At 39.9% G+C, this 12,500-nt stretch overlaps 1 protein-coding gene across 1 annotated transcript in view; it reads right to left on the reverse strand.

Moving 5' to 3' along the window:
* The window catches only part of LOC106882246 (laminin subunit alpha-5), a 61,202-nt gene that overhangs the window by 1,851 nt on the left and 46,851 nt on the right, over positions 1-12,500 (reverse strand). Inside the window, exons 30-37 of the mRNA XM_089343768.1 lie at positions 12,086-12,204; positions 11,025-11,111; positions 9,592-9,803; positions 7,891-7,988; positions 5,870-6,050; positions 4,147-4,284; positions 2,268-2,419; positions 1,213-1,323 (exon numbers count right to left, since the gene is read on the reverse strand). Coding sequence (XP_089199894.1) covers positions 1,213-1,323; positions 2,268-2,419; positions 4,147-4,284; positions 5,870-6,050; positions 7,891-7,988; positions 9,592-9,803; positions 11,025-11,111; positions 12,086-12,204 — 1,098 coding nt within the window. The remainder of the gene's footprint in view (positions 1-1,212; positions 1,324-2,267; positions 2,420-4,146; positions 4,285-5,869; positions 6,051-7,890; positions 7,989-9,591; positions 9,804-11,024; positions 11,112-12,085; positions 12,205-12,500) is intronic.

Raw genomic sequence — 12,500 nt, forward strand, 5'->3', positions numbered from 1 at the left:
CGAGCTGGGCAGAAACGTTAGCACGCCGGGCGAAATGCTTAGCGGTGTTTCGTCTGCCACTACGTTCTGAGTTCAAATTCCGCCGAGGTCGACTTTTCCTTTCATCCTTTCGGGGTCGATTAAATAAGTACCAGTTACGCACTGGGGGTCGATATAATCGACTTAATCCCTTTGTCTGTCCTTGTTTGTCCCCTCTGTGTGTAGCCCCTTGTGGGCAGTAAAGAAATAAGTACAAGTTTAATTCGTTCCATGACCGAGCTCGTCTTACAATTTACTTGTTTTACAAATCAATTTTCCCCATTGAAATTAACTAAAATATAATTAATCTGTTCCAGCCCCCCAAAAACCACACAAAAAATAATTTTTTATGGGTTTTAAAACAAGAAAAGGTGTAGCTACAAGTAAAATGACAATTATAAAAAAAAAAAGAGACTGCAAAGAAAAAAAAAAATGTAAACTGGTTTTATTAACTCAATTACCTTAAAGATGGGACGATTTGTGTGCTTGTTCAGTGGATTTCCACTTGTATTTCAAGACAAAAAATGTGCACAAATCTTGGCTCATGCAACAAATTACTTGTACAATGGTGTGTCTGCACAGTGAGGTTCTTCTGTACATAAGTTGTATGCAGATACATGAAGACGCATACATCTATACATAGACTAAAATAATATACTGACACACTCAAACATGTATGTGTGTGTGTGTGTGAATGTGTGTGCGTGTGAATGTGTGTGTTATTTCTTTACTACCCACAAGGGGCTACACACAGAGGGGACAAACAAGGACAGATAATCGGATTAAGTCGATTATATCGACCCCAGTGCGTAACTGGTACTTATTTAATCGACCCCGAAAGGATGAAAGGCAAAGTCGACCTCGATGGAGTTTGAACTCAGAACGTAGCGGCAGAACAAAATACCGCTGAGCATTTCGCCCGGTGTGCTAATGTTTCTACCAGCTCACCGCTGTGTGTGAATGTGTGCGGTGGTGTGTGTGTGTGTGGTGCGGTGTGTGTGAATGTGTGTGTTAACCAACATAAAGCATGTATTTGCTGAATACAGACACACACTATTTCTGAATAAAAGATGAGAAGGTCATGGCTGGAGAGCCTTTGGTTATACGTCTACTGGGTCATGACCCCCCCCCCCCCCTGCAATCAAACAACAGCAGCAACAACAACAACAATGATGATGCTAAGAACCTACTTACTTTAGTCTTCAGTATATCAGCCTGGTTTTCCAGAGACTCCACCCTGTCTCTGTGTTCCTTCAATGACAATAGGTTGGGATTCTCACCTCTTAAGAATGCTGTAACCTCTGGCTGTAAGTAACAGATGATGGTGTCAATAAAAAAAAAGGCAATGGAACAAATAAGAAAACAAGAAAACATCTTACTCAGTAACAAAACAGGCAAAGGAATATCTAAGGGAATTCCGAATACAACAAATTCTGGAATTAGCCCTACTAGAAACAAGCGTAGAAAAAGCTAAGCGCATGGAAAACATGAGCTAAAACTGCTGCCTTAGATATTCTGACTGATAAATGGCAAGAAAAACCTCTCAACAGCAAATACCCATCTTAATAATAATAATAATAATAATAATAATTATAATGATGATAATAATAATAATTTAAGATGGCAAATACCATCTTAATAATAATAATAATAATAATAATAGGTACCTTAGGTATAATAAAAAAATATTCAGACAAATACATAACAAAAACACCAGGACTTACAAATATATATAACATACAGAAAATTGCACTACTGGGTACTGCACACATCCTACGCAAAACACTTTCAATACAGTAAACATAAGAGCACCACAGCAAACCACAGCACATACCCAAGGCGCACAGAGCTGCGCTCGGTAGTGAAGTGAAAGCACGTTATAAAAATAAAACTACTGAACAATAATAATAATTATAATGATGATAATAATAATAATTTAAGATGGCAAATACCATCTTAATAATAATAATAATAATAATAATAATAATAATAATAATGATGATAATAATCTAAGATGACAAATACCATCTTAATATTAATAATAATATTAATAATAATGATAATAATAATGTAGTTGTATACTACCACCCATCCCTCTAGCTATGGTAGTAAGGACAGCTGCATGAAGAAGTTCTGAGCTCTGATTTTGGAGGGAACCCAGGAAGATGTGGGATGAAGTGACGAGAAAGGATCTTTGGTTACTGGGCCTTACTGAGGAAATGACAACTTGAATCAACCTCGATTCCTACCTGGTATTTGTTCACTGATTGGCCAATGTCTCTGAGGGAGGTAAGCGCTGTAACACCAACCGTCACACTGTGCAGTTCTCTCTTAATAATTGTTATGTTCCGGCTTAGCTCGTAAAGCTCATCGGTTAGGAACTTGGTACACTTATCACAGACTGAAAGAGAACGAAGGGTCTTAATTTATGCGTGACATCACTACAACAACAACAACAACAACAACACGGGATAAAACAAACAAACAATAATTGGATTCCCTCACTGTTTGTTAACTCTCTTTTACTTGTTTCAGTCATTTGACAGCGGCCATGCTGGAGCACCGCCTTTAGTTGAGCAAATCGACCCTGGGACTTATTCTTTGTAAGCCTAGTACTTATTCTATCGGTCTCTTTTGCCGAACCGCTAAGTTACGGGGAAATAAACACACCAGCATCAGTTGTCAAGCAATGCTATGGGGACAAACACAAACACACAAACATACACACACACACATATATATATGCATATATACGACGGGCTTCTTTCAGTTTCCATTTACCAAATCCACTCACAAGGCTTTGGTCGGCCCGAGGCTATAGTTGAAGACACTTGCCCAAGATGCCACGCAGTGGGACTGAACCCGGAACCATGTGGTTGGTAAGCAAGCTACTTACCACACAGCTACTCAGATTTTTAAAAAAATGCACTCCATCCAGTGTGAGATAAATATCATTTAATGTGTACAGCATCAAAATAAGAGTTGCTAGTAGTTTCTTGCTGTGAAGACATGTGGCTAGGCAGATTTTTACAATGTGATTTGTGTCTCTCTCTGAGCAGTCTTATGGCTCTGAGCACATGGTTTGTTCTATTTGAACATCAGGATGCAGATACATAAGAAACTATTTGAAAAAAGTGGCAGAAAATCCAAGGATTCCACAGGATCCAAATTGCAGCAAATGCAAGCTGATGGACAAATTTCCATTGGTGAACAGGAGGGGCTTCTGTCTTGCAGACTCTTGACCCCTTCTCCTTTGAATTAGTCTAAATGACCTGTTTAATCATGACTTCTCTCTAAATTTCTTTTCTTTCCTTTCATTTTCTGTTTTTATTCACAATTTGTCTCCCCATTCTGTTTTTACATCATAAATACATACATTACATACACACACACATCATCATTTAACGTCCGCTTTCCATGCTAGTATGGGTTGGACGATTTGACTGAGGACTGGTGAAACCGGATGGCAACACCAGCCTCCAATCTGATTTGGCAGAGTTTCTACAGCTGGATGCCCTTCCTAACGCCAACCACTCCGAGAGTGTAGTGGGTGCTTTTACGTGTCACCCGCACAAAGGCCAGTCAGGCGGTACTGGCTACGGCCACGCTCAAAATATATATATATATATACACACAGTAGAAGCTCGCTGTGCAAGTGCACCATTGTACAAATAATTTGCTGTATGAGCAGAGATTTGTGTGCATTCTTGTCTTGTAGTACAAGCAGAAATCTGCAGTACGAGATCACAAATCATTCCATCTTTAAGGTAATTTAGTAAAATAAAGCTAGTTTACAAACTCTTTTTACATCCTCTTTTTTTTATAATTGTCATTTTACTTGTAACTACACCTTTTCTGTTTTAAAACCCATAAAAAATTATTTCTGAATGGTTTTCGGGAGCTGGAATGGATTAACTATATTTTAGTTGATTACAGTGGGGAAAATTGATTTATACTGCAAGGTATCACTGTATATATATATATATATATATATATATATATATATATATATATATATATATATATATATAGACCTCGAGCAAAACTACTACAACAACAAACAAACAAATAGATATCTAAAAAAAGGAATAAGATTAAAAAAGTAAAAAAAAGCTGTTCAGTACTTACCAATGCATCCTTTTCCGGGTATATGTACCCATCCTTGATCGCACTGGCTGCAGTTGACCCCTCGGAATCCTGGCTGACAAATACAGACCCCTGTCTCGGAGTCACAGGTTATTGAACCCTCACTCATGCATTGACACTCTGAGGGGGGGACAAAAGAAAAAAAAATATAAAGAAAAAATATATAAAAAAAAAAACAACACTCTAATCACTGAGCCATGCGCCTTCTGTTATATATGTGGGGGGGGGGGCAAGTGTCTTCTGCTATAGTCCTGGGACGACCGAAGCTTTGTGATTGAATTTGGTAGGCGGAAGTTATTGCTGCGGAAGTATATGCCTGTGTATGTGCCCTCTCCCAGAGAGTGAGAGGGGGCTATATATATATATATATATATATATATATATATATATATATATATATATACATATATAATTATGTGTATTTCTTCTATCTTAATGAATAAAAATTCTTCTGATAGAATAAATGGGTTAATAGAAACCAATGTAGCAAAGAACACAAAATAACTGTGGTTTAGTTCCTGTTTTTAAGGCAGGAACACCTTGAAATTTTGGGTATTTGAGTATATTTAAGAATTTAAAGATTGGAGAAAACGCATGTTATAATTGCATACTTTATTCCTACATATGTTTCAAAGGATTACAACCTGTGTGATCCATAGGGATCTTTGATATTAAAATTGTAACCTTCTCATCAGGGAAAGCATGGGAATCATCTTAAACGTAAGACATTATGACCGATTATGACCATACATATATATATATATATATATATATATATATATATATATGGGAGAATATACAAAAAATAACAACAGACGAGGACAGGTGGTGTAAATAACAAAAGTATATATTAGTATGACGCTCGGGAATACGGAAAGTCTTTGACGTTTCGAGCTACGCTCTTCAACAGAAAGAATACTGAGACAAGGAGAAAAACACGGAGAAAAAAAAAAAAATATATATATATATATATATATATATGTATGTATGTGTATATATATGTATATACCCTCTAGTATTAAATATAATAAAATCATGGGGTATTGAATTATATGGTGATGTTATGGTATGTGGCATGCTATATGTAATTACTAACCCATGAAAACTCCTGCCCAGTTAATTGTTGATGAGTGGAGGTCAAAGGTTATGTGAGGGTCAGAGGTCGTGGTGGCTGGTTGTTGAGGGAGGATTCGTAGAAGTGGTTGGGGTTCGGATGCGCCAGACTATTCTTACAAAAAAAAAAAAAAAAAAAAAAAGGTGCCATGGTCATGGTTGGATTGTCTACGGCTATAGACTGACTGTTTACTGGAAGGTGACAGTGGGTTTTAATAGCGACAGAAACCCCCTCCTCTAACCCCACCACCAACGACACTACCACCACCATTGCAACATCTCTGCAACTGCAAACACTGCACAATAATTCTGCTGCCACCACCACCACCACCACCACCAACAACAACAACAACAACACAAATACCATCCTAACGCCACCATCACAAACAGCAACGAAAAACCCCACCTATACACCATCGCCACCAACAACAGCAATAAAAACACCACCATTGACATTACAGTGACACTAACACCACCACCACTGCCACAACTACCACCACCTCCACCACTACTGCCTTTATCACCATCATTACTAACAAAAACGTCACCACTACCACCTTTAAAGCAATAACAACATCATCATTGTACTTACTCTGGCAACCAGTAGGTTTGTAGTTCCAGTAGTCAGATTGGCAATGGTCACACTTCTGACCGATGACCCCGTCGCGACATTCACATTGTCCTGAATATTCATCACACTGCTCGCTTACAGAAGCCGCTGCACAGTTGCACTTTTTGCAGCCGTTGCAGTCGTGATATCCCCAGTAGTTTGGCTGCAGAGAAGAGACAAGGACAGATAAAGGAAAAAAAATATTATATATATATATATATATATATATATATATATATTTTATATATGTATATATTTATGTATGTATGTATATTATATATGTAAGTTACAGGTGCATTTTTAGGTTTCTGCCAACCAACCAATTGAATGATTTTACTAAGATTTGGAGTACAGGAAGTACCTGTGCAGATGAATAATTTTTAGTGGGTGTAGCTTGCACTGCACTACCCCCACTTATTAGCTCAATTAAAGCCATGATTTTGAGGAACCAATTGAGATGGTGTGGCCATATTGTTCGAATGGCAGATGAACGCATGCCGAAACAGCTGTTTTATGGTGAGCTTGCAGAGGGGAAACGTTATCGGCATAAACCTAAAAAAAGGTTTAAGGATGGCATAAGGACTGCTATGAAGTCAATTGGAATGGCTCCAAAAGATATAGAAGTCCTCGCTTCAGATCGAGTTGGATGGCGAACAGGGGTGTGGAGTGGAGTGAAAGCATTTGAAGAGGCCAGGATGATGCAAGCAGGGCTCAAGAGACATTTAAGGAAAAAGGTGAAGACTGAGAAGGTGAATGACAAGGACCTTTTTGTGTGCACAGTCTGTGACAGACCATGTCTGTCCTTGGCTGGCCTCAAATCTCACCTGCGAACCCATGGAAAACAAACCTCACCCAGCTATTCTGATTATATGTCTGTGCACACGTTTGAATGTGGTGTGTGCCAGAGGGTTTGCAAATCCAATGGGGGTCTTAAAAGACATGTTAGGATCCACAATGAGCAGAACTTACTTGCAGGTATTGGTAGTGCAAATCAGAGGTGCAATATATGTGGGTGTTTTTTCAAAACACTGTCTGGTTTAAAAAGCCACATCAGACGCCATGAAAGGGCTAAGGTGTAGGTGCAGGAGGTGGTCAAACTCTGTTTAAGGAGTAGACAACCACCATATTATATATGTATCATCATTGTTTAATGTCCACTTTCCATGCTAGCATGGGTTGAACGATTTGATTGAGGACTGGCAAGCCAGATGGCTGCACCAGGCTCCAATCTGATTTGGCAGAGTTTCTACAGCTGGATGCCCTTCCTAACGCCAACCACTCTGAGAGTGTAGTGGGTGCTTTTACGTGCCAGCGGCATGAGGGCCAGTCAGGCGGTGCTGGCAACGGTCCCCCCACACTCAAAATGGTGTATTTTATGTGCCACCTGCACAGGAGCCTTGACATCCTAATAGAGTGAGTGTTCATTATATATACATATAACATAAGTAGCTTGCTTACCAACCACAAGCTTCTGGGTTCAGTCCCACTGCGTAGCACCTTGGGCAAGTGTCTTCTACTATAGCCTCAGGCCGACCAAAGCCTTGTGAGTGGATTTGGTAGACGGAAACTGAAAGAAGCCCGTCGTATATATGTATATATATATATATATATATATATATATATATATATATATATATATATATATGTGTGTGTGTGTGTATGTTTGTGTGTCTGTGTTTGTCCCCACCAACATCGCTTGACAACCGATGCTGGTGTGTTTACATCTCCGTCACTTAGCGGTTTGGCAAAAGAGACCGATAGAATGAGTACTAGGCTTACAAAGAATAAGTCCTGGGGTCGATTTTCTTGACTAAAGGCCGCAGTCAAATGACTGAAACAAGTAAAAGAGTAAAAGAGTAAAAGAGTATATATATATATATATATATATTATATATATATATATATATATATATATATATATATATATATATATATATATATATTATATATATATATGCAATTGCTGGAAGAAAGGAAGGACACACAGACGGTCAAATACTTACCAAACACCGATCGCAGTTGATGCCTATAATGTTCTCTTTGCATTCACAGGTTCCAAATTCACCGCAGTTCACAGTACCACATCTGTCACAGGTGCATGCTGCGGTTATTGTGGATAGTGCAATGGTATGCAGTTACAGCAGCAAGATTTGTATATATATAAAAAAAAAAAGCACAGAAAGAGAAACTCATAAAAATGCGATTGCGTTGTTCTTTCTGTATGTGCTGGTCACTATATAGTCGACCGCCACCCATTTGACCAAATGCTATTTAAAGCAAGGCTTCAAGAGAGCCTCTGACTTTCAACACAAGTTGAACAAGTGCTAAGTTGAAGAAGAAACATCTAGATGACTTGGAAGGTTTATTCTATGGTGAATACAAACATTTATATTACTTGGATTTGAAAACATACACAAAAATCTTGATCACCCATTTGTCTGTCTGTCAGTCCTTTTCTATTCTATCTATCTATTCTATATATTTCTCTCTCTCTCTCTCTCTCTCTCTCTCTATCTATCTATCAATCTATCTCTTCACCTATATCTAACACTATGTATGTTTACATCATCATCGTTTAACGTCCACTTTCCATGCTAGCATGGGTTGGACGATTTGACTGAGGACTGGTGAAACCAGATGGCTGCACCAGGCTCCAATCTGATTTGGCAGAGTTTCTACAGCTGGATGCCCTTCCTAACACCAACCACTCAGAGAGTGTAGTGGGTGCTTTTACGTGTCACCCGCACGAAGGCCAGTCAGGCGGTACTGGCAACGATATATGTCCAACCCATGCCAGTATGCAGCATGGACATTATCTGATGATGTAGCTATCCATCTGCCTGCCTGTCTGTCTACCTTTCTATCCATCCACCTATCTTCCTACCTACTTATTTACCTGTTAGTATCTACCCATCTGTCTACCTATCCATCAGTCTTTTTACCTATTTCTTTCTCTCTATCACCATCCTTCTATCTGTGTATTTATTTATCATCCACCCCCTATCTACCTACATGCCTGTCTGTCTCCCTCTCTGTGTCTACCTGTCCATCTCTCCCTCTGCCTATGCATACATCTCCTTATAACTAACCAGCTAATCAATTTCCATATTAATTAATCAAAACAATACAGTTACACTCACTGTAGTGACACCATGGTGGAGGTGCAATGGCCCAGTGGTTAGGGCAGCGGACTCGCAGTCATGATTCCCAGACCAGGCGTTGTGAGTGTTTATTGAGTGAAAACACCTAAAAGCACCACAAGGCTCCGGCAGGGGATGGTGGCGAACCCTGCTGTACTCTTCCACCACAACTTTCTCTCACTCTTACTCCCTGTTTCTGTTGTGCCTGCAATCCAAAGGGGCCAGCCTTGTCACACTCTGTGTCACGCTGAATATCCCCGAGAACTACGTTAAGGGTACACGTTTCTGTGGAGTGCTCAGCCACTTGCACGTTAATTTCACGAGCAGGCTGTTCCGTTGATCGGATCAACTGGAACCCTCGACGTCGTAAGCGACGGAGTGCCAACAACAACAAGTGACACCATATTTCGTTACGTAACCCTTATACGTTCATTATTCATTTTCCATCTTCGATCTCGTCATTTGTTTACATTTGGTGTCTTGGCCACGAAACGTAACAAAATGAGAGTTGGCTATGATTTATATCGAAAATCTGTCGAGATAAAAACCCTCCCTGACACTTACGTCTGCAGTTCTTTGCCCTCACTGCATCTCCATACCACCAGTGGCGGCACAGCTCACAGTTGGGTCCCGTGGAGTTGTTGGTGCAGATGTAACAGGCTCCAGTCATCTGGTCACAACTACCTTCCACGCTCGGGTCAATGTTTCCGCTGCAGAAACAGGGCTGGCATTTCTGGCCAAGGACTGTCGGCTGGCCGTAGAATCCGGATGCACACCTGGGTAAGGAGAAGGACAATGGTGCATGACATATATGGTGTACGGTGGTGGAGGAGGTGTGTGTGTGTGTGTGTGTGTGTGTGTGTGAGGATTTGGATAGGGTGCAATTACAGAGTGTTGTGAAGGGTTCAGCAAGATGGAGGCATATTTCAGTTGTTTTTGGTGGGGAATGGTGGTGGTGGTGGTGGTGGTAATGGCGGTATGTGGAGGTTGGGGGTTGGTAGTAGCGGTGGAGGCGGCGAGCTGGCAGAAACATTAGCACACTGGGCGAAATGCTTAGCGGTATTTCGTCTGCCGTTACGTTCTGAGTTCAAATTCCACCGAGGTCGACTTTGCCTTTCATCCTTTCTGGGTCGATTAAATAAGTACCAGTTACGCACTGGGGTCGATATAATCGACTTAATCCCTTTGTCTGTTCTTATTTGTCCCCTCTATATTTAGCCCCCTGTGGGCAATAAAGAAATAAGTAGCGGTGGAGGAGGAGGTGAATCGGGATGTGTGGTAGTAGTGATGGGCGGAAGGGGGTAAACGAGGGAGAGAAACATAGAGTGATTAATTATAGATATTGAGTACTGACATGTGGAGGTGTATATATGTATACATACATAATACGCAGAGAGTGGTCACTTGAAAAGTGGAAAATTGATTTACCTCAAATAGATCTTGGGGAAATATAAATTGGCATTTCACGAATTTTCCACATTCCTAGTGATCACCCTGTATATGTGTGTGTGTGTGTGTATATATATATATATATATATATATATATATATATATAATGTGTGTGTTGGCACTCCATCGCTTACAACGACGAGGGTTCCAGTTGATCCGATCAACGGAACAGCCTGCTCGTGAAATTAACATGCAAGTGGCTGAGCACTCCACAGACACGTGTACCCTTAACGTAGTTCTCGGGGATATTCAGCATGACACAGAGTGTGACAAGGCTGACCCTTTGAATTACAGGCAGAACAGAAACAGGAAGTAAGAGTGAGAGAAAGTTGTGGTGAAAGAGTACAGCAGGGTTCGCCACCATCCCCTGCCGGAGCCTCATGGAGCTTTAGGTGTTTTCGCTCAATAAACACTCACAACGCCCGGTCTGGGAATCGAAACTGCGATCCTATGACCGCGAGTCCGCTGCCCTAACCACTGGGCCATTGCGTCTCCACTATATATATATATATAATATATGAGACAGATAGATCTACATATATACATACCTATCACAGTGATTCCCTGCATAACCTGGTTGACAGTCACAGTGTGTTACAAGTCCTCGCTGATTTGCATAACATGTGTCAGCAAAGCTAGAAATAGATAATATAGGAAAAATGGTAGAGAAAAAAATACCACTGACAGTATAAATATAATTTTATATATAAATAATGATGAAGTCAAGCTGAGCCATGACATTTTGAAATCATTTAGTACGTATGTTTCAGGTTTGTGTAATATGCAATAGGAAATGCGTACATTACGTAAACTTTCTTCAGTTGAAGCATTACATAATAGATGCATTTCCAATTCTATGTTACACAAACCTGAAACAAATATATTAACCTTCTCAGCACTGTCGTCGCAATTTGTCGCCCGTGTGTTTTCTCCATTGTAGCCCTAGGTGCATTTAATCACCATGAGAAGGGTACTTAAAATGACACATTCATGCTTTTATTTCTAGTACTTGGGGTTGTAAATAGGTGACTTTCGATTCAGAACTGGGCTAAACTTTTGTTTTCTGATGCTGTTTTCATTGTTTATAAATTAACCACAAGATAATCAAGCTTTGGAATCAAACTTAATTCTATAGATTTTTTTATCGAACGAAAATGGCTTCTTCTGCATTTGAAGCTTTTCTGGAAGAAACCATGTTTGATTCTGATTCAGATGAAGATTTTGAAGAATTTACTCCAGCAGATATCGATGGTGAAATTATTTGAAGCAATGACGAAGACAGAGACTGTGCTTACAGTTATATTGAGAATGATGGACTGAGTGGATACTGTAGTCCATGGTTGGCTGATTTAAGGAAATTACTGGCCCCAAGGAGGTACATTTCTGTAGGGCCGAGGGGCAACTGTTTCGGCTATTCCTTAATTTCAGACTGTGTGCCTTTAGTAGAGAATGATTATTACAATTTGACATCACTCGATGCCAGCCCAAACTACCTGGTTTTGACTCCACTTATGCAAAGACTCGTGAACAATGGTTTGCAGTTGTTTGTTATATTTGACTCGAGTCGAAGATTCTGGCAAATGTCAAATAGGGGCCATTGCCTACTTACTTGTTAGATTCTGAATCAAGGGGACATGTGCACATACTACATCCACCTCTTCTTGGGTCACCATGGTAACCAGCTTTGCATCGCTCGCAGTGTCTACCCTCAGTGTTGTCACGGCAACTCTGTGGAGAGAAAGAGTGAGAGGGAGGGTAAGAATTTCATACTAGTTTTATAGTGGTGGTGATGGTAGAGGAGGTAGGGGTGGTGATGAAACGGTGATGGTAGTAGTAGTGGTAGTAGTGACAGTTGTATGAGTGCCTCTCAGACTTATGAATTCTTAGACAACTATAACAATACACACATACACATATATATGTATATATGTGTGTATGTATTATATATATATATATATACACACACATGCATATACATATGTATCTATCTATATATGTGAGTGTGTGTGCATACAAATGTATAC

Source organism: Octopus bimaculoides, chromosome 28 (genome assembly GCF_046866305.1).
Source record: "Octopus bimaculoides isolate indiv1 chromosome 28, ASM4686630v1, whole genome shotgun sequence".
Taxonomy (NCBI): Eukaryota; Metazoa; Mollusca; class Cephalopoda; order Octopoda; family Octopodidae; genus Octopus; species Octopus bimaculoides.